The following is a 22,728-nucleotide window of genomic DNA, read 5'->3' as shown; positions in this document are numbered from 1 at the left end:
CCCGCGTCATTCTGACATGCCATAGGCAGACGGAATGATTACAGAAAGCTTAGTACGCATCTCATGACTTCATGTTTGGTTTTGATCAGAAGGCAGCACCCAATTTGTTTCCACCTAAAAGGATTATTAAATTAAATCTTCGTTTCACAATTTGGTAACGTATCGTCTTGTCAATGCCTTTCCACTACTTCTTTGCTTCTCCAATATTCTATAATGATGCACATATTTGTCAAAATCTATTTCAGTAGCATTTTGTTGAGGAATTAACTTCGATAGCATCAACCATATGAGTGCCTGACAGCTTCATCTGCAAACAAATATATTCAACTGCAACTTTCTAATTCGTAAATGTTTGCAAAGTATTCGTTCTACGTCGGGGTACATAAAGCTTTAGACCATCCATTCCTCCTCGCATTCGCAGGTATCTTTGCTCTGGCGCAGTCTCCTAGTGGCCGCATGGTCAGCCCGCAGGGCTGGTACGACGCTTCTCGTCACAAGTGCCTGCGCTTCTGGTTCTTCATTTCGGGAAGCACAGTGGAAGTGCTGAACGTCACTCGGGAATCTGAAGAGGGCGCGGAAGAGTCTGTTTGGAGCGCAGCCACAGTCGATGTGTCCGTAAAGCGCTGGTTCTCGGCAGCTGTCGGCTTGCTCAACTCTAATCAAATGGTTACGGTGAGTACCTCGAAAATTGTGCTTTGATGCATGAGGAATAACTTCGCATGCTTCCTTTGCCGCTTATCAAGCTGAACTCCACAGGACATAATACTCTATAATGCAAGGTAGAGAAGGCGGCCATTCAAGAGGGAACCTTGTATGGGAGTAAAACTGAGAGACACGTCTCTGGATTAAAAGAACGCCTTTTTTCTATATTTAAAAATTCTGCCATGGGGATATAGATGATGGGGATAAATCCGGGTGTCTCAGTTTACGTCGCTCGAATCTCATCATCATCAGCCGGACTATACCCACTCCAGGGCGAAGGTCGCTTTGATATTCCTCCAATTAACCCGGTCCTGTACTAGCTGCATGCACTTTACCTCTGCGAACTTCCTAACCGAATCCGCCACACCTAACTTTCTGCCGCCCCCTGCTACGCTTTCGATCCTTTGGGATCCAGTTTGTTACCCTAAGCGACCATCGGTTATCCTCTCTTCGCACTACATGTCCTGCCCATGCCCATTTCTTCTTCTTGATTTCCGCTAGAATGTCAGTAATTTGAGTTATTTCTCTGCCCACTCAGCACGCTTCCTATCTCTTAATGTTACCCCTACCATTTTTCGTTCCATAGCCCTCTGGGTTGTCCTCAACTTAAGTACAACTCTCTTGGTTAGCCTCCACGTTTCAGCCCCATAGGTGAGTACAGGTAAGATGCAACTGTTGTATACTTTCCTCTTGAGTGATACCGGTAAGCTGCTGGACATAATCTGCGAGTGCTTGCCAAATGCGCTCCATCCCAATCTTATTCTTCTTGTTATTTCCTTTTCATGGTCATGATATGCGGCCCTAAGTAGAAATATTCGCCTACCGCTTCCAGTGCTTCGCTACCTGTTGTGAACTGGTGTTCCTTCTCATGGCTGTTGTTTACTGTATGCTTCTGCATATTTACTTTAAGAGAGAGAGAAAGAGAAAACATTTATTGCTCTGAAAAGTTTCTGATTTTAGCGGCGGGCCGATGTCTTCATATCTTCGGCCTCTTCACAAGGTCAGCGCCCCTATTCCAGGGCACCGCTGAGTCTTGCTGCTTCGCAGGCGTGCCGCACCAGTGCCGTTTGGGCCGTGAGCTCGCTGCTGGTCAGCAGACCCTCCCATTGTTCCGCACTTGGGTTATTTAGTTTGTGGAAGGCTCTGTTTCGTTCGCATTCCCATTTTAGAACCTGTCTTTCTAATATTCCTACCGAGGTCATCAACCACTCTTTGCCGTTCATCCCTTGAGTTACTTAAAAAATCAAAGTCATGAGCGCATTGCAAACTGCTGAGGTATTCTCCATCTGCCCTTATCCCTAACTGCTCCTATTCCAAGTGTGCATACTTCCTCTAAGCAAGCTGTGAATAGTTCCTGGAAGATCGTGTCTTCTTGCCTAACACCTTTCCTTATGTGAATATTGTTACTTTCTTTGCTCAGAACTGTGGTTGCTGTGCCGCACTATAGATATTTTCCACTACTTTCACATACCTAAAGCTCGTCTACACCCTGATTTCGCAATTCCTATATGACTGTATCTGACGTCTAGTAATCGGCAATTCATTTCGCTTCTGGTGGCTGCATTATGGCAGGCTATAAGAATTTCTATCGCTATGAGGGTAATTAGGTTCATAGTTTATACAACCAAAGTTTGGCATTTTTCATGAAAACGCTACGTGCTATCTTTCTTATTCTTGCAATAGGATTTATCCTTCAGGAAGCCTTCGCCTGAAGGCTCGTCGGCTTTTTTTATGCAGTTTGCTTTTGGATTAGCATGGCAGCCCGATAGTATTATTCGTGCGGAGCAGCATCTAAACAAATAAATTTTTCAGCTATTCTCAAATCTTAGACCGTTCTCAATATTGGTGTTGTCAACATTTATTTCCAGCGGCAGAAATGTTCTGAATAATATTCTGCGTTCAAGCCGAGCCTAACACGTTATTTTACTTTACAGATACGATCCTGTAGACTGAAACCTTAGTAAGTTCTCTTGGTGGTACTATGGTTGGGTAATAGATCCGTCAGCAGTGCAACACCGGCACGCTACAGATTCCTTCGAAATGTATACGTTCCTCTCTATGGCATGAATTTCATAGTCCTGGACTATTTGCTCCACAACAAAGCGTTTTTAAGGTGCAACCCGATGCAATATTATAAAGTAGCTCCTCTTGTCGCAGGTGGTATTCGAAGGAAAAACATCCGGTGACCCGGATACTGCAGTTGCTGTTGATGACATCAGCTTGGGCGAGGAGGCTTGTCCCGCACCGGGAAGCTGCACGTTCGAAGAAGATATGTGCAACTGGTACAACAACAGAGACCTATCCTATGCCCAGTGGTATCGGCACAGAGGCTACACGGTGTCCAATTCCACCGGCATCGGCAAGGATCACACCTTTGAGAACGATAGTGGTAAGAGGTTGCAATTCACTTCAATAGCGCAATACCGTTAAATGAATCATTCTAAATGGAAACCCGACGTTACCGCTGTGCCTGAATTATGAGTGGAAAATGATGAGTATTACTTTAGGAGGTAGCATTTGACAGGTGACACGGTGGGCATGCGTTAGTCGGCAGGCTGTGTGAGGCTACGAGACGGCAGTGATATCTAGTGGGCAGGAGCTGTTATCTAACCCTTTTCGATGAAAGGGTTAGATGTGAATCGAACTCAGGTGCTTTAAATCACGAGTCAGACACTGTTTCTTTTAAACGTGCGAGTACTTTTCTTGCTATCCTTCATCTTCCGGCGCATGTGTCACCGGTTTGGATCCTTATCTAGAACTAGGCTCGTACTTGACCAGAAGTTGGATCCTAAATGGAAAGCGGATGGTATGACACCACTGTGAACTTCGCACAAGGAACGGTTGCGTCAAAATTCGGTATGAAATTACAAATGATTTCATACCGGTGTGAAATCATACCGGATGTCGTACGGTATGAAACCTAGTTCCATTCTGTAAACCTGCAAGACTTTTGTTTCCTTTTTTTCCTTCCGGCTGATTTCCGCGTTACAAACGAGATATCACCACCCACGCCAGCTTTTTCTGCGTAACCCGGGCTCTCTAGGTTATTCCTAAAATAATAAACACGATTTAACTTCGCCCTAATAGTGCTTCAGGCGCACTTAAAAATTGTTTAGAATGGTTTTCCATAGAGCTTTATTATTTAGAGGCTGGCACAGAACTCAGTAAAGCGTCAAGTGTCAACGGAACGGACAGTGTCTGCCTCACGTCTCGACGGACACCTACAATAAAAATGAGCGGCACACATTTGGAGACATTTGGAGCCTTTGTCAAAAGTGTAGAGTCGAGGGGGTTTGCTTCTCAATCGTGCAGTGGAGTTCATTTAGCATTTGGGAAAGTTCTTCACATCCGAGAGGATATAACGAAAATTCTTCTTACCATCAAAAGATTATCAACACTGAAAACGCATTACAAGCCGCACAAGGTGGTTCAGAAGGCTGCCCCCTGGGCTGTGCACTTTTGAAAAAGACGGTACATATTTAATTGGCTCCAATCATATCTGACGCTAGCCTCAAACTTGAATAAAAGTGGGTGCTCAATTGAAAGCCATTTGCACGATGCCACCCTAAAAGATCCACAAGAAGTGGTTGTATCAGAACTTCGTTACGGGATGGGAAAATATGAGATTACAACTGCTCTGTAAATTAGTAAGCGCATAAGGAAGATTTTTACTTCGCTTTGACGATTGTATGAATGCTTTATCACTTTGAAGATTACAGCTAAGACAAAACCCAGAGAAAAAAAAAACACCTCTGTGATGCGGCCATTCTATTAAAGCAGAATCAATATAACATTTTTTTTTATAAAGTTGCGAAATTACGACCATACTAATCTATTTTGTGCGAAGTGTTTTCTCAAACAAATTTTGCGCGAAATATTATTGTGCTCGCCCATTGAACCCCCTACTACGGCGTCCCTCTAGACGTAGTCGCTGTGGGGCATTCAGCCAAATAAACGAAACAAAATCAGTGTAAAGAAGAATCATTTTTGTTAAATCATAGAATGAAAATCAGTTTTAGATGCACGATTGCATCATCTCCTTGCGCAAATTAAAACAGTCCTTCAACTTTGCTTTTCGAAAGAGAGTTCAAATTAATCAGTCGTTTAGTCGTGTCCCCACTCTTCGTGACCGTATGAACCATATCACGTCACGCTTTCCGGTCTCTCACTATCTTTCTAACATCACATAACATCATATGCAGCGCCTCGAGGATGCCATCTAACCATTGCGTTCGCTGCCTGCTCCTTCTCCTGTGACCCTCCTTTCCCAACATCAAAGCTTTCTCCAACGACTCCTCTCTTCTCATCAGATAACCAAAGTAGCCGAGCTTTAACTTTACAATTTTACCCTCCAATGAACAGTCATGGTTTATGGTTGACACTATCGACTGATTTAATCTTCTGGCAGTCCAAGGAACTCTCAAGAGTCTCCGCCAGCACCAAAATTCAAACTCATCAATTCTTTGGCGGTCAGCCTTCTTCACAGTCCAGCTCTCGAATTCATACATCACAACTGGAAAGACCACAGCACGAGTTATACGGATCTTGAATCTTAGCTGTTTAATAGGTGGTCTAGGCTAGCCATTGCTCTCTTTCCGAGAAGCAGGCGTCTCCTAATTTCATGGCTGCAGTCTCCTTACGGGGTAATCTTGGAATCCAAGAAAAGAAAATTTGTCACAGGTTGCACTTCTTGTCCCTTGATGCTCCAGGACTTGATAAGGCAAGACGCCATGATCTTTGCCTTTTTAATGTTCAGTTTAAGTCCGAACTTCTCACTCTCTTCTTGTACGCGCATCAGAAGTCTCTTGAGTTCCACTTCACTTTCTGCCATTAAAGAGGTATCATCCGCATATCTAAGGTTATTGATATGTTTTCCAGCAATCTTCACTCCAGCTGAAGACTCGTCCAGACCGGCCATCCTCATGATGCACTCAGCATATAGGCAAAATAGGCAGGGCGACAGTATGCAGCCTTGTCTCACTCTTTTCTCAATCGGGAACCAATCAGTTAGACCATGCCCAGTTCAGACTGTAGCCTCTTGCCCTCCATACAGGTTCCTGAGCAGACAGATGAGGTGAATTGGAACTCCCATCTCTTGGCGAGCTTGCCACACTCTGTTGTGATCTACGCAGTCAAACGCTTTCGCACAAATAATAAAGAAGAAGTAGATGGGTTTCTCGAACTCTCTTGCGTTCTCCATGATCCAGAAAAGGTTGGAAATCTGGTCTCTAGTTCCTCCTTCATTGCGAAATTCAGCTTGCACGTCCGAAAGCTCCCGATCCACATACTGCAGCTTACCGTGGAGGATATTCAATATCACCTTGCTAGCATGCGAAATCAGCGCAATCGTGCGGTAGTTGGAACAATCTTTGGCACTGCCTTTCTTTGGAACGGGGATGTAAACTGACCTCCTTCAATGCTGTGGCTATTGCAGGGTTGTCCAAATTTGCTGTCATATTGTATACAGAACGTTAACAGCGTCAAGGTTGAGATTTTGAAGCACCTCAGCTGGAATGCCATCAATTCCGCTAGCTTTGTTCTTAGCAAGGCTGGCTAAGGCCCATTCAACTTCACTCTTCAGGATGCCAGGCTCGAGATCAGTAATCACAACCGTCTTATGTTAGATTTTCACATCCGGGGCCTTCTTGTACAGTTCTTCTGTGTGTTCCCGCCACCTCTTTATCTCTGAGGCTTCAGTGAGGTCCCTGCCTCGTTTGTCATTTATCACGGCCAGCTTAGCACAGACGCTTCCTTTGATATCTTTGATTGTCTTATACAGAGCTCTTGTGTTCCTCAATTGGCTGTTGTCCTCAACTGCTTGGCACGGTATGTTAGGAAGGCATTCTTATCTCCCCTTGCTATTTTCTGAAAATCCGCATTGAGTACCCTGTATCTTTCTCTTTACCCCATAACTTTTTCCATCCTCCTTTCCTCAGCTTTTTGCAAAGCCTCTTCAGATAAACAGTTTGCTTTCTTGCATTTCTTTTGCTTTGGAACTACCTTAGTAGCAACTTCTTGTATTATATCACGAACATTGTCCACATCTCTTCAGGCTCTCTGTCTTCTAGATTTAATTCTTGAAATCGATTCCTCACTTCCACAGCATATTCTAATGGAATTTGATCCAGATGATACCTGAAAGGCCTTCTAGTTTTCTGCGTTTTCCTCAATCGAAGCTTAAATTTGGCAACAAGAAGCACATGATCGGTGTCACAATCGGCCCCAGGCCTTGTTTTTACTGCTTGTATAGCGCTTCTCTATCTCTGCCGCAAAGAATACAATCAATCTGATTCCTGTACAGACAGTGCGGGGAATCCCATGTGTACAGGCGCCTCTTATGCTGCTGAAAATGAGTATTCGCTATGGTAAGGTCGTTTTCTTCCCAAAACTCTACTAGCCTCTGCTCAGCTTGATTTCGCTCACCAAGACCGAACTTGCCTGTAATTCCGGATATTTCTTCACTCCCCACCTTAACATTCCAGTCTCCTAAGAGAAACAAGACGTCTGATGATGAATTGTGGTCTCAAAGGCATAGCAGTTCAGCATAAAATCTCTCAACGTCAGTTTCTTTAGTAGTAGTGGTTGGTGCATCTCAGTAACTCCTCCTTTGGGGAGCAGTAAATTGTCATGAGCCCATAGTCTTGTTCGGTAGCTGTATAAAAAGCCATTAAGACAATAATATGTTTATTTTGGTCTCTTGACAACTGAATAAAATGCATTTAAAGCCTAGGTAAGCGCACGTTTTTGACAGTTTCAATAAATGACCTATAGACGTTAAACGTTGCGCATATTAGAGTTCAGACGCTGTCATCATATACCAAAGTGAATGGGTATGGAGCATGAAGTATACATTAATTAGTGATGGAAGTCAGAGCATTTCTTTTAGAATTCTTATTCTAGATTTTATGCTTTATTGAAACTTCAGTATATCGGCACTAGCCTTAACATCACGCACTTTTGTGTAGACGACAACATTCGCCATAGGTCCAGGCTACGTCCTTTCAACGAATCTCAGTCATCTTTTCACCACGTGATTACAATATTACAGGACCAGTGTAGATGACTTATATTGAGGGCATTTCTGAATACAAAATGGTCGATTGGAAAACTTTGTTATCACTGTGATCACATAGCACATATGAAATTCCATGAACTGACCCGCTGTGACACGGGTAATTTTCCTATATCCATAAATTCGTGGTTAAATGTAGCGCATGCGTCATTTTTATTTCTCCATATTGTACTAGGGTGCAAACATGTTGCTTCCTTTTAAGGAAGACTTATATAACTGCTCTTGTGGGCTGCGCAGCTTTCTTACAGGTTCTGTCGCTTTCCTTATTTCATCCATTCAGAATGTAGTACTTTTTTTGCAGCTATAAATAAGTTGTAGGATATAGTATTGGTTATACTTATTTTATTATTTTGGGTGCTTTATTATCCTCCGCGTTCCTTTTTATTGGAGTGCTGTTCACGTAATATTTCTGCGGCTTTCATGTTCGCCTTTCTGTGCAACTATTTTCTTGTGCAGCCTGTTATATATTGTGTAATATAAGGATGATATTACCGCTTCTCATTTAATATTTTCTTTTGGGCCTTTTACAAGTACTACCAATACGTTAGTCCATAAGGGACTGAGTGTAGGTGATGTCCTGCACTTATAGGCTGATCTATAATATGCTGCACTTATTAGACAAAATTACGCGCCAGTCTCTTCTATTCGTGCTCCTGCTTTCTTTGCGACGATCGAAATGTTTTCCCCGTACCACGACGCCTTGGACTATCCGCCTGTGAACCATGATGAGCGAATTATTTTAAATGCAATACACTTACAGGTTTCTCTAATATTCATTGAAGGTATTCAGTGTATTTGTAGTTTTATGTGTTTTGTGCTAAAGCTTACAGGAGAATGTGCGCGATACAATACTTTTCTATTTATGTTGCTTTGCAGGATTCTATCTTTTACTGGACGCCGAGGACTTGGCTAAATTCCAGCTTGGCAGCTTGCGAAGCCAGGTTTTGTCATTAGGACCCAGCGTGTGTTTGAAGCTCTACTACATTATGAAAGAAGGATGTAAGTTTCATTAACCACTTTTCTCATAGATTGTATTCTGGGGTAGCAACAAAGTTCCAACTTAATGCGTTCTCACGCAGCTGAATTTGTAACACCTTGAAGCATTATGCTATCGACAGGAGTGAAGACGTTCAACTTAATGCGTTCTCACGCAGCTGAATTTGTAACATTTTAAACCATTATGCTATCGACAGGAGATAAGACTGGCGTGCATTATCTGTGCACTAAACTTACAGGGCCTACCACTGTTTTGATTGCTTCCGTTAAACACAAAGAAGCAAATTTTAAAGCTAAGTTAATTACTCTGAGCACTCAACATGCGAGTGCGTGCTAAACAACCTAATGTCTCAGACAGACAATTGTTGTTTTGCTACTGGCACTCACGGTCTTTGAAAAAATATCCATCCTAAAATATTTGTCTCTAAGCACCATAACAGGGCCCGCTTGCACAAAACAATCTTAAGACTGTCTTAGCTAAGTCTAGACTTAACTGGAGTCTAAAGAATAGGCCACTAGCATGGACGCCTAAGACTGGAGTCAAGACTGGGCTTCAGTCCTGACTTGAATAAGTCGCTTGTATGATTACGACTCTAGTGCTGTCTTGGTTAAGACACAAGGACGCCAGGTGTCTAAGTAGAGAAATTAGGTAAATACAGGGATGCGCTGGCACTGTCCCTGCTGTAAGATGTACACATTCCGTCTATTTTGCGTTGTGTAAAATCCGTACCATTGCTTTTTGCGGCTCAAGATTGTGTTACGAGGAAAAATGCCCCAAGTGGTTGCTGAGGCCGTTCTGGGAAGCCACTCTGGTGAACATGAACCCGAAGCGTTCGACGTTCGGAACACGAGCCGTCTTAAATAAGCTTGGTCTTTCTAAAGACACCATTTAAGTCTGGACTTAGCTCGGACTTTATCGTGCAAGCCGGCCCAGGTCTCTCAGCCTGCCTCTAGCTTCAAAACTCGCCGGTGAGAAGTAGTCTCGTCTTCACCCTTCTCGAGCTTATGTACTCCAGGAGGTGGCATGAGCTTTGTTGCAGACTTTGAAGCAAACCCCTTGAAATATATATTTTTTACAAAGGAACTACATACACACAATAATGCGGCACCCTACACCTTCACTTTATGTACATCCTAACCTGCCTCATGCACTATGCGCGAAGATGTCCTTTTTAAGTGAAATAGCAAATCCTTAGGCAGAGGTAGGAGTTTTTAACATAAAATACAGCCGTAATATAATCTAAAAAGCTGCGCCCTATAAACTCAGTTGTAGGGCAATGGAAGTATTCGATCGATTATGAAGAGTCAAGATTGTTTTGTTGAGAAGAATCAAGTACATGATTAGCCGCTGATGCAAAGTTTTTAATGATCAATGTCCACCTATCAGCCTATAAATAACGTAATTAAAACGAAATAGTTTATTTATGATGAAATCATCTGCGATCAGGGAAGGGGAATGAATTCTAAATATAATGCAGTTAAAATAATTTCCTGCATCTGGAGCTTCGTTACGGTAATTTAGCGATTACCAATCGTGTTTTTGTGTCGTTCATACCTCCTAACATTTCGCGCTTTATGTAGTATCATGCACTTTTCTTTGCAGCGGGAGCTTTCCTTGGGGTTGCTTTCCTCAACGAGGCTGGTCTACCATATCATCAGCCAGTGACCGTGGAAGCCAAAACTCCCACTGAATGGACCCTTCTTACTGTGGAACGTACAGACGCTCCTTCTCGGTTCTCGGTGAGAGTCTGATAGTAACGTGCGCTACCAATGGGGGTGAATGAAAACAAACATATTTCGGCAATTTTTTTTTATTCCTAATGCACTTATCCTCTACTATCCGTTTGCAATACGTCTGAATATTTTCTAGGCGGCTCATAGAATGTTCAGCCGTGTTAGGCCTCGACGCAGTAGACAATGGCTCCTGTTTCTCTTAAATGCATCATGTCTTTTATATTTCAGTTGCGCTGTTATTTCTGAACACATAGCAGTTTAAATATACTACACACGTACTCTTCATCAAATATAAACTTCAGTTTTTTAAATAACATAATGAAGCCAAAATAACTCAAGCAATTAGATAATGCAACGTTGTCATCGACATTCCTTGATTCATAATTAGACCTTTTGACGTGAGAACCTAGTCTTCGACTCAAAAAATTGAAAACAGCGATGCAGGGTCTCCATAGTAGGGATTAATAGATTATGAAATCGCGTATGTTCTTTCTTTGTCCCAATTAAACGGTGGTGTGCTAAAATGACACAGTTTCAGTGTAGAGCTAGCTTGTTAAGTTATTTGAAAGATATGTCCAACATTGTTAGGTTGCTGTAGTTGTAGGCTGCACACTTGCGTTTACAAATACGATACTCTGGGATACACAGTATGGTCCTAATGAAGCATGTGGGTAATATGTGCTGTAGCTAGCTTTAACTCGAAACGAAGAAGTGTAGTGTTTATTAAGTGGAGAACAATGCGCAAGGCGCCGGCCACAATACGAAGCACTGTGACCTGCAGGCATATAGCGTGTCAGTAGATACCGGGCTTAGCTAGCATTCTTCTTACTCACTGCATGCTTCGAACTCTGTAATATTACGCATTATTCCTACACGTAGCCGTTTATACAATGTTCGGAAGTTTTATAAATATTACAATAAAAATCAACTATTTAAGCCTAGTGTAGCAAATTACAAGAACAAGTAGCAGACATTTGTCATAGTGTTGCTGGTAAGAACGAATGCTGTAAAGCTTTCTTTTTTGAAGTGGGGTTTTGTTAAACATTGAAGCCATAAATCTACTCTACATGAAGCGGGACAGTACTGGCCAAGGACAAGACAAGTAACTATCTCCTCACCTTCATATATGGCGCTAGAGTTTAGGCTCAGATTCTCTTTGGAGTTCAGTCTTCTCAAAGGTGAATTGTTTATCTCAGGCAGGATGCAGAATCACCAACTATGATTAAGGAAAAGCCTGCTTCCATATCAAATATCAATCCACGCTTCATTCAGCCTGAGTAGATAAAGTAGTGCTTTCATGTGTCCCGGAATATACATTTGATGTCCGTAAACAGTGCAAGTTCGTGCCGCAATCCAGGAGGCGCTTATGTGATATGCATCTACAAATTTGAATTCATGGATTGCACCGGCCATTGTAAGTAAAATTTGAGTACTAGGATATTGACGGGGCATCCAGATAAAATTCTTGAAGAAAACAAGACCTTTGACAAGTATTTTTTTTCCTCCATGTTGCGAGATGTTGCCCGTAAGCATGTGGGACTCCAAGCAATAATGGCACTTCGCCATTCTAAAATACGAGTGGCCGCGAATCTTCTGCTACAGACTGGCCTTCGATTACGCAGATTTTGATCACGGGGCAAACAGGACGCGGTGCTAGCGACGTTGCCATCGATGATATCGATGTCCGTTCGGGCAAGTGCGAAGTGGAACCGCCTCTTACAAGGCCTCCTCAGTCTGGTACGTACTGATTCGGTTTTTTGTTTGTTTATGAACTGTATGAAGGTGCGAACCTATTGCCGTTTTACTCCGTACAAATATTTTGGCCACATGTGTTTTACCAGCAGAAGTAACATTATTTTACAAGTATAGGGTCAATAGGTCGCCTATATCTGTCTCTAACAATACTTTCAGACTAACTTCGGGCCGCGGTACCACTAGGATAATTTTTGTCAAGGGATTCTTTTTTATTCTCCACAGGACATTCCCTGTTTCCCTGTTATTTATAATGAAAGTTTCTTCTGAGGGTTGAAAAGCAACTCCTTCGCCTCATGGGTGTGCCCATGAAATTGCTAATATAAGTTTATATACATGGGGGAATAAACAAATATGTTATATATATATATATATATATATATATATATATATATATATATATATATATATATATATATATATATATATATATATATATATATATATATATATATATTAAGGTAACGCGAAGGTAGGACTTGGGGAATCAGGCTTTATTGTAGACCTGAAGCCTTGGTCGCGCACTGCAGCCAAACACACTCCGCGATGACGATGGGTATCTACAAGAGGGAGCAGGATGAAGATGAAGCAGCACGTTCAGCCGTGTGGAAGACGAAGCGCCACACAGTGCTCACACTATTTCGCCCGCGCAGTTAAAGCGGCCAGCCTGGCCGCAGTTAGTCCGCAGGATTGCGCCGAATAAAAGGTTTCATACGTGAAACGTGGACAACTTCAGTGCCACGGTAACAACAGTCCGGAGGAGGGTCAACAGGGGAGACGCGATAGTTGACCGGGGAGGTTTTTGCAAGAACTGTGTAAGGACCAATGTAACGGTGCGGTAACTTGTCACAAAGGCCAGGAGTGCGTAATGGTGTCCAAAGTAACACCTCGTCGCCGGGACGGAACGAAACTTGGCGATGGGTTGCATCATAGCGGCACTTGCGGTCTTCCTGGCTGGCTTCCGTGTTGACGCGAGCAAGGCGACGAGATTTGGCCATTCGGGAAAGGAACTGGTCAGGAAGAGAGGATGAGGAACTGGCATTTGTAGAAAGGAAAGAGGCGTCAATAAAGGTAGCGGGAGAACGGCCATAAACGAGGAAAAAGGGGGTGTAACATGTGGTCCGCTGTACAGCCGTATTGTAGGCGAACGTAACAAACGGAAGTATTACGTCAAAGTTTCGGTGGTCCTGGTCGATGTACATAGACAACATGTCAGAAAGCGTGCGGTGGAACCGCTCAGTCAACACATTGGTCTGCGGGTGATAGCTGGAGGTCAATTTGTGATGTGTGGTTGAGGCCTCAATAACTTCGGCTACAATCGTCGACAGAAATGTCCGACCACGATCGCTAAGAAGCACTTGAGGGGCCCCATGGCGCAGTACGAGCAATTCCAAAAAGAAGGTCGCGACCTCATGTGCTGAGCCATTAGGCGGGGCAGCGGTCTCAGCGTAGCGTGTTAGGTGGTCGACGGCGGTGACGATCCAGCGATTACCTCGTGCGGAAAATGGAAGTGGCCCGTATAAGTCTATACCAACAACGGCAAAAGGAGTAGCAGGGCAAGGTAGCGGCTGTATTAGGCCAGCAGGAGGAGAAGTGGGCCGTTTGCGGCGCTGACATGGCAGACAAGAGGCGACGTATTTTGCCACACTTGAGGCGAGGCCTGGCCAGAAGAAACTGGTTTTCACGCGGTGGTAAGTTTTATGAAAGCCTAAATGACCGGCTGTAGCATCATCGTGGAAAGCCGCCAGGATACGGGTGCGAAGCGCTCTCGGAATAACGGGGACCCAACGGGTGCCTTCAGAGAAATAAATATAACGGGAGAGCACGCCGTTCTCAAGTTTAAACTTTTGGAGTTGCCTGCGCATCCTAGCGGTAGAAGGGTGAGAAGCACCGGTGAGAAGGTTGATTAGGGAAAGACAGTAGGGATCGGCTCGCTGGTGTGAAATAATGGCGTAGCGATCTGCAGCAGCGGCAGGAGTAGCACAGGGGATGTTTGGAGCTCTGGACGGCATTGGGACGTCCAGGGTGCACGCAGGAAGTCGCGAAGAAGCACTGGGTGATGATTCTGGGAGCGGGCAGCGGGAAAGAGCATCGGCATCTCGATGTTTGCAACCCGATTTGAATATGACATCGAAGTGGTATTCCTGCAAATGCAGAATCCAACGGCCCAGGCGTCCAGTCAAATTTTTGAGGGTTGATAACCAGCAGAGAGCGTGGTGATCGGTAACGATCGTGAAATGGCGGCCGTAGAGGTAAGGGCGGAATTTCTGAACTGCCCAAACGACAGCGAGGCACTCTTGCTCTGTGATGGTGTAGTTGCGTTCCGCTGGTGTTAGAGTTCGACTGGCAAACGCAGTTACTTTTTCCCGAGAAGCGGTGTCACGTTGCAGAAGTACGGCGCCGATAGCGAGGCTGCTGGCATCGGCGTGGAGAATGGTAGCAGCAGTGTCGTCGAAGTGAGCGAGAACAGGGTCCGAAGTGAGGGCATTCTTTAGGGTTTGGAAAGCTTTTTCGCATTCTTCGGACCAATTGAAAGTAGTACTGTCGGTAAGGACGCGGTGGAGCGGTGCAGCAATGGTAGCGAAATTGCGAATGAAACGGCGAAAGTACGAAGACAGGCCAAGGAAACTGCGTAGTTCCTTAGTCCGCTGAGGGCGTGCAAAGTTCAAAACTACAGCAAGCTTGTCAGGGTCGGGTCGAATGCCATCGCGGCTGACGAGGTGGCCCAGGATCTTGATTTCTTTCTTGGCGAAATTACACTTTTTTGTGTTCAGCTGGAGACCGGCGGAAGCCAGGCACGTTAATACTTGATCAAGGCGGCATAAATGATCAGAAAAAGTCGCAGAGAAGATAACTATGTCGTTCAGGTAGCACAAGCATGTTTTCCACTTAAGTCCTCTAAGAACAGTGTCAATCATGCGCTCAAACGTAGCGGGGGCATTACAAAGCCCAAAAGGCATGACATTGAATTCGTAAAGCCCATCGGGAGTAGCGAATGCGGTTTTTTCTTTGTCTGCTTCGTGCATCGATATCTGCCAGTAACCGGAACGCAAATTCAAAGTGGAGAAATATTCGGTGCCCTGAAGACAGTCGAGGGAGTCGTCAATTCGTGGCATAGGGTAAACATCTTTGCGAGTGACTTTGTTAAGTGCGCGGTAATCAACGCAAAAACGCACGGACCCATCCTTTTTTTTTTTTGACCAAGACAACCGGAGATGACCAGGGGCTAGCTGAGGGCCGAATAATGTCTCGTCGGAGCATATCATTCACATTATCTTCTATGATTTTACGTTCTGATAAGGAAACACGATAAGGGCGGCGGCTAACAATAGAAGTACCTTCTGTAATAATGCGGTGCTGTGCAGAAGACGTTCGGCCCAATGTCAAAGAAGTGACATCAAAGGAGGCTTGGTGTTTTCGAAGTAATTCCTGCAAAGCCTGGCGGTGAGTAGCAGGAAGGTCAGGATTGATGGTGCCAAAGAGAACACAGAGAGAAGCATCGGAAGAAGCTGCTGGTGAGGAAGAGGGGGCGGTAAGGGTGGTGAAGGACACCGGGTGAATGTCCAGTGCACAAGGAAAACATGTCCCTTTAGTCAGCACAATAGGCTCTGGGGAAGTGTTCGAAGCAGCGACAAGCGCTGTACCATGCTCAAACCGAACAAGACTTGGTGGTAGCGCGATTCCACGGGTCATATGGCGATCAGAAGGCACGATTAGCACATCTCCGTTATCAATGTCAGTAGAAGTAAGCGCGACAAGTTGTTCGCATCCAGGGGCCAACACTGAGTTAGTAGCGGCAAGCAGGCGATGACGGGTCACGGGAGGTTCAGAAGCCGGATCGCTCTCGTTCATGTAAATGACCCTGTCGCGACACGAAATGCTGGCTGATGCGGCAGATAGAAAATCCCAGCCTAAAATAATTGGGTGAGCGCACGGTGACATCACGGCAAATTGTACATGGTGGCGGACGCCATCAACAAAAACTCGCACAGTACACTTAGCAAAAGGCCGAATGATTGCACCATTAGCTCCACGGAGTTCAGGTCCATCATAAGGCGTTTTCACTTTTCGCAAGCGGGAGCACAAGTCAGTGTGTATCACAGAAAAAGCGGCACCCGTGTCAACCAAAGCCTCAACAGATAAACCTTCAACCCACACTAAAATAATGTTCCAGGGACGTTCCGGAGGATTTTTGGGATGGCGAAGAGTGCAGTTTTTCCTCCTAAAACTGCAGTGGTCAGTTTTCCGATAGGTGGGGGTTCGTCAGAGAAGCTTGACGGAGAGGCGAGGTTGAGCGGCGAAAAGGCGAAGGAGAACGGCGTCTTGAAGGCCTATAACCAGCAGGCGGAGCGGGGCTTTCTGGCGGGGGTGACGAACGTTGCGGATAATTAGGGAATGAACGGGGGTTAGAGCCGGAAAAGCGAGGAGAGTAGTCTGCTTCAAATGTGTCGTAGCCGCGGCGTTCATTCTGGAGCCTGCGACTACCGAAGCGGCAAATATGGCCTCGGTACCCGCAGTAATAACAAACAGGGCGGGCTGGGCGCCAGTTGGGGTAGTATGTCGGCGCTGCGGTAGGTGGTGCCAATGCAGCGACATGAGCAGTGGTAGGCGCCGGTGGCGTAGGCGCTCCAACTGCAGGCGGCAAGGACGTGACCTGGGCGTACGTTGGCACCTGACAGATGGTAGGAGCGACCGATGTTTGGGGGGAGTAGGACATTGAGGCCAGCTCTTCTTTGACAATGCCACGCAGGCCAGCACTTGAAGGATGTGGCTCAGATGCAGGTCGGCACGAATTACCTTGAGCCGAGAGCTCTTCACGAATTAATTCGCGAATAAGCGCACGGAGGTCAGCGTTGGCAGTGAAACCAAATGAAGTGGGATCACGCTGCAAGCGTATTGACTGTAGTTCATCAAAGCGTTGACAAGTCGATATAATGGCATCGATTGTGGTAGGGTTCTGCACGGCCAGGGCGTTGTAGGCGAGTGGCCCAATACCTTTAAGGACGTGCCGAACCCGCTCGGCCTCTGGCATGGTGTCATTTATGCGCCGACAAAGTGCAAGTACATCTTCTATATAAGAGGTGTAGGTCTCATTGGACCGCTGAAGTCGGGCTTCGAGCTTCTTGGCGGACTCCGTCCGAACAGTAGGAGCGCAGAAAATCTGCCGTAACTTTTGTTTAAAGGTAGCCCAGTCCGGAATTGTCGATTCATGATTTAGGAACCACGTTTTCGCCACATCCGTCAAATAAAAGGACACATTAATTAGTTTAAGAGAATCGTCCCACCGGTTGAAAGCCCTGACCCGGTCGTAGCTGTCGAGCCAGTCATCAGCGTCGTCGCCGCGGAGACCGGCGAACATCTGCGGGTCGCGCTGACGGCTACTGACAGTCCAAGTGGCCAGGGGAGCTGGAGTCGAGTTGGTAGAAGCCGAAGTAGCGGAGTGGCCCTCTTGAGTCATGACGATGGTGGTGGGGTCAAACGGCGGCCAGAACGAAGCTCCAGGTGGATGCAGGTGACGAAGCAGCGGGGAAATCAAGGCGCACCTCCACCACGTGTAAGGTAACGCGAAGGTAGGACTTGGGGAATCAGGCTTTATTGTAGACCTGAAGCCTTGGTCGCACACTGCAGCCAAACACACTCCGCGATGACGATAGGTATCTACAAGAGGGAGCAGGATGAAGATGAAGCAGCACGTTCAGCCATGTGGAAGACGAAGCGCCACACAGTATATATATAAATATATTTATTTATTTATTTATTTATTTATTTATTTTTATTTATTCGATACTGTTAATCCCATCAGGGATCGTAACAGGAAGGGCATAAAAATAGAGGTACAAAATATAGTAATAGCAATTAATCAAGTACATGAAAGAATATGATACCAAAATTATGCATAACAAATTATACTATAGCAATAAGACAGATTGAGGAGCGTATGACAAGATTTTCGCGGGCAAATAATACAAGTGAAACACAAACGGAAGGAGAAAAATTCGTAATGACATAAGAACACAGTAATTAGCCAGATGTAAGTAGCTTATGTTTCACACGTGTACTAAAAGCATTTAATGCTGAATTATTAACAATGGATGTGTGTAAGGTGTTCCATTCGCGTATAGCACGAGGGAAGTATGAATATTTGAAAGTGTCAGTACGGAATGAAAACTCGTTTAGAGTGTGAGCGTGATTATTACGTGTTTGTCTTGTTTGTGATTTTGATATGTATCTTGAAGTGTCGATTTTTAAGTGATTGTGTATTAGCTGGTACATGGTTTTAAGGCGCGCTAGTTTTGCTCTGTTTTGAAGGGTGAGTAGTCCTGCCTGTTTGAGTAGTTCTGTTGGTGAGTCTGTCAACCTGTGTTTGTTATATATACATCTGACCGCCTTCCTCTGTACTGCTTCTATCTGTTTAGTAAGCTTGTTAGTGAAAGGGAACCAGACAACATTGCCATATTCTAGAACTGGCCTGACAAATGTCTTATAGGCGAGTAGCTTTGTTTCCGATGGTGCTTGTTTAAGGCGTCTGTTAATGAAAAATAGCTGTTTTAAGGCGGTTGATGTGACAATGTTAACATGAGAATCCCATCTGAAATCAGAGGTCAGTGTTATGCCTAAATATTTATATTCGGAAACCGAGGCAAGGGGAATGTTGTTTAATGTGTACTGAAAAACTGATCGATGTAACTTTCTGGTTATGGACAAAGTAACTGATTTTTTAACATTAATAGTCATTTGCCATTCTTCACACCACTTTGTCACTGCTGTTAGGGAGTTATTTAAAATTATATGGTCATTGACAGAGTTAATTTCCTGGTAAAGTACACAGTCATCGGCGAAAAGTTTAATATTGTGAGAAACACTAGTAGGTAAGTCATTTATAAAAATTAAAAATAATACTGGGGCCAGAACACTGCCTTGTGGTACACCGGATGTTACATTGGCTGTTTCGGACCTCGCGTTGTTAATTTCGACGAATTGAGTACGGTCAGTCAGGTAGTCAACAATACAATCTACTATCAGCTCCAAAGGTTGCAGTTAGTTTCATAATAAGTTTAGAGTGTGATACACGGTCGAAAGCTTTAGAAAAGTCTAAGAAAATTAGGTCGATTTGTTTCTGCTGATCAATGGCGAAGGATATGTCATGTGTAAGTTCGATTAGTTGTGTGACTGTAGAAACTCCTTTCCGAAAACCGTGCTGAAGAGGTGTTAAAATTTGATTTTCTTCTAAGTAGGTTGTTATGTGTTTTAAGATAATGTGTTCTAGTAGTTTGCATACTGTGCTGGTTAGTGAAATTGGTCTGAAATTTGAGGGATCTGATTTGCTTCCTGTTTTATGTATAGGTGTCACTTTAGCTATTTTCCATTCTTTAGGAAGGGTGTGCGCTGACAACGACTTGTTAAAGAGTACCACTAAAAATTTTTCTATCCATTCGGCATATCTACGCAAGAAGATGTTAGAGATTCCATCAGGCCCTGATCCTTTTTTTGTGTCCAAGTTTAGTAAGAGGTTTAAGACACCTGTTTCTGTTACGGTAAGGGGTTCTAGGTAATTTCCGGAGCAAAAATTAGTACGAGGCGTAGTTTCGTTGTCTGTAGTGAAGATAGAAGTAAAGTAGTTATTCAGCGCGGCTGCAATATTTCGGTTTTCGTCTGGAGAAGCTTGGTTTTCATTTCTTGATTTAGGGCTGAGGTGACGCCAGAACTTTTGGGGAGCATCTTTTAAGAAGCGAGTCAGCGTATTAGTAAAGTAAAATGTTTTAGCTGTTTTTATTTTGGATTTCAAATCAGTGATAGCCAAGGTTAATTTTTCAATTGTTCTCGGTGATTGCACTTTTTTCAGTCGTCGAACTTTTCGTTTGGCATGAATTACGGCTCGAGTTATCCATGGATTACGTTTGCGTATTCTCTTAGCCTTGGTAGGCACATAATTAGTGATGCAATATGACACAACGTTTTTAAATCTCTGCCACAATGTTTCTATATCAGTGGGTATGTCATCCGAGAGATGTTGAAATGATGTTAGTTCGTGCGATAAAGTATCAAGTATGGTAGTGTCGTCAGCTCGGTTGTAGTCGGGATACGTTATTGTTGATTGCAAACGAGGTGCATTATAGTGATGCGGGACCGAACACATTACTAGTTTGTGGTCAGACAGGCCATTTAAAATTTCCACATTGGTTTCTTGACAGGGGAAATGACTACTCAGGAAAACTAAATCTAGAATGTTGGAGCTGGTTCCTTGTACACGTGTGGGTTCTGTTACGATTTGCGAAAGGTTAAAAGAAAGCATTATATCAAAAACAACATCGGCGCAAGGTGAATTATGGTGCAGGGTGTTCCAGTTAATTTCAGGAAGATTGAAATCACCTAAAAGTATTAGTCTCGCCCCCTTAACATGATGTTGCATATACGTATACAATGATTGGAGTATGATAGGATCAGAACAAGGACTAAGATAGACGCAACCCACAACGATGGTAGAATCAGAAAAGCAGAGTTTGCAAAAGATAGCTTCTACCCCTTCAACTTCAGGTAACGTAAGGAAACTTATATCTTTTCTTATCAATAATGCCACGCCTCCGCCTCGCGTCGGCCTGTCTTTGCGTGATATGGAATATGGAATATATATGGAATATATATGACATGAGCATATATATATGCTCATGTCCTATTTTTGTAGCAGTGACTTGGCCTTTGTCTTTCATGGGTTTCCCTAATTTCATTCACAGTTCGCTTGCTCTGAAGTATTGCTAATTTACTGCTAATTTCAGGTACCGGCAATACCTGCATCAATGCTTATGTTTGTATACAACAGGCATGACATAGAATCCCCTTGACTGCTTTAATGGCCATCATCCACGGCGGCAACTCTAGGATAAGACGCTATCAACTTTCAGTTCTTTTCAAAGTAACGTGGTAAAACTTACAAGCTTTCGTATTTTATATAAAGACGAAAATGATGTTTGTTTTTTAATCTCCCCCCCCATATAGTCTAGGTCGAGGAAGTAAGTTGTCGAAAAAGACATTGTTCGTGCGAGCGCGAAAACTCGCAAATTTCTGTATTCGACATTTATGAATATTTTCTCTTGATATTAAGATTTAAAGTGGTAACCATCAAATGTGAAATGCGAAGTAGTCTCTGTTGAGGAAAACTGCAGAAGCGCATCTGAATACCTGTACACCTGCACAAAAAAAACCTGGATTCCAGGATGACACCGAAAAACGAATACCTGTGCGGATAGCTGATTTAGGGCAATAATTGATGTTGATCGACGAACCGAAGCTTTTGATTTTTTTTGAGCACTTTATTTTTACCTTTTCATCAAATTTCTGCGTTTAACCAAAGAGGTGACAATTTTATTGCAAGAGACTGTTTCTCTATATGTAGAGTTTGCCTCCATCTCCAGATTCAGTGTAATGAGCAGAAATATATATATCAAAAGGTCATTATGAAATTATTTTTTTTTTTATGAATGAAATATCTAGGATGTTGGCCTTTGGATGTTAGCAAGAACAACGGCACCCCGAAGGACTCTCCTATACTTGTGGAAACCTGCTACAAAACGAGAGTCGACATTATCTAGTCGCCAAGACAGTTCGCAGAAATTTGTTGGCCTAAATATTTTTGAATAGACAGAGTTGGTCGTACGAAGGACAAGCAGCGAGCAGGTCCGTGGTTAATTTCGAACAGATGTGAGTGCTTAAATGTAGAGCAGGCCGCAGCTGACAGCAATATTGTGATACACTAGATTGTATATTCTGTATGAACTGTGATGTGTACTTTTTCTTTTGTTTTTAGTTTTTACTTTGGTAATCACATAAATTAGTAATGTAATCTGTTTTAGGCGAAAGATAAACACAAAGTAGAAGGAAAAACAACGTGCCGATAGTGGGGACCGAACTCACGACCTCCGAATATCGCGTCCGGTGCTGCAATATTCGGAGGTCTTGGGTTCGGTCCCCACCATCGGCACGTTGTTTTTCCTTCTACTTTGTGTTTATCTTTAGCCTAAAACAGATTATATTACTAATTTATGTTGTTACCGAAGATTTAAAAAAAAGACAAAGTATAATCCCCAATGCTGTCTTTGGCCTCGCCGACTGCTGGCTTCTTTCCTTCATAGATGTGTGTGTGTGTGTTGGTTGGTTTGGTTTGTGGGGTTTAACGTCCCAAAGCAACTCAGGCTATGAGAGACGCCGTAGTGGAGGACTCCGGAAATTTCGACCACCTGGGGTTCTTTAACGTGCACTGACATCGCACAGCACACGGGCGCCTTGCTTTTCGCCTCCATCGAAAAACTGCCGCCGAGGCCGGGATTCGATCCCGCGTCCTTGGGAACAGTAGTCGAGCGCCGTAACCACTGCGCCACCCCGGCGGGGTGTGTGTGTGTGTGTGTGTGTGTGTGTGTGTGTGTGTGTGTGTGTGTGTGTGTGTGTGTGTGTGTGTGTGTGTGTGTGTGTGTGTGTGT

At 44.0% G+C, this 22,728-nt stretch overlaps 1 protein-coding gene across 1 annotated transcript in view; it reads left to right on the top strand.

Moving 5' to 3' along the window:
* LOC146193376 (MAM and LDL-receptor class A domain-containing protein 1-like) overlaps positions 1-22,728 on the top strand; it is a 204,074-nt gene that overhangs the window by 164,273 nt on the left and 17,073 nt on the right. Inside the window, 5 exon segments of the mRNA XM_084600530.1 lie at positions 422-672; positions 2,860-3,091; positions 8,651-8,773; positions 10,374-10,510; positions 12,127-12,241. Of these exon segments, the coding sequence (XP_084456656.1) occupies positions 422-672; positions 2,860-3,091; positions 8,651-8,773; positions 10,374-10,510; positions 12,127-12,241 (858 nt within the window).

This window comes from Amblyomma maculatum, chromosome 4, assembly GCF_055883805.1.
Source record: "Amblyomma maculatum isolate TAMU_Amacu chromosome 4, ASM5588380v1, whole genome shotgun sequence".
NCBI lineage: Eukaryota > Metazoa > Arthropoda > Arachnida > Ixodida > Ixodidae > Amblyomma > Amblyomma maculatum.
Note: the sequence above shows the minus strand (reverse complement) of the source record. Positions and strands in the feature narration are given on the sequence as shown.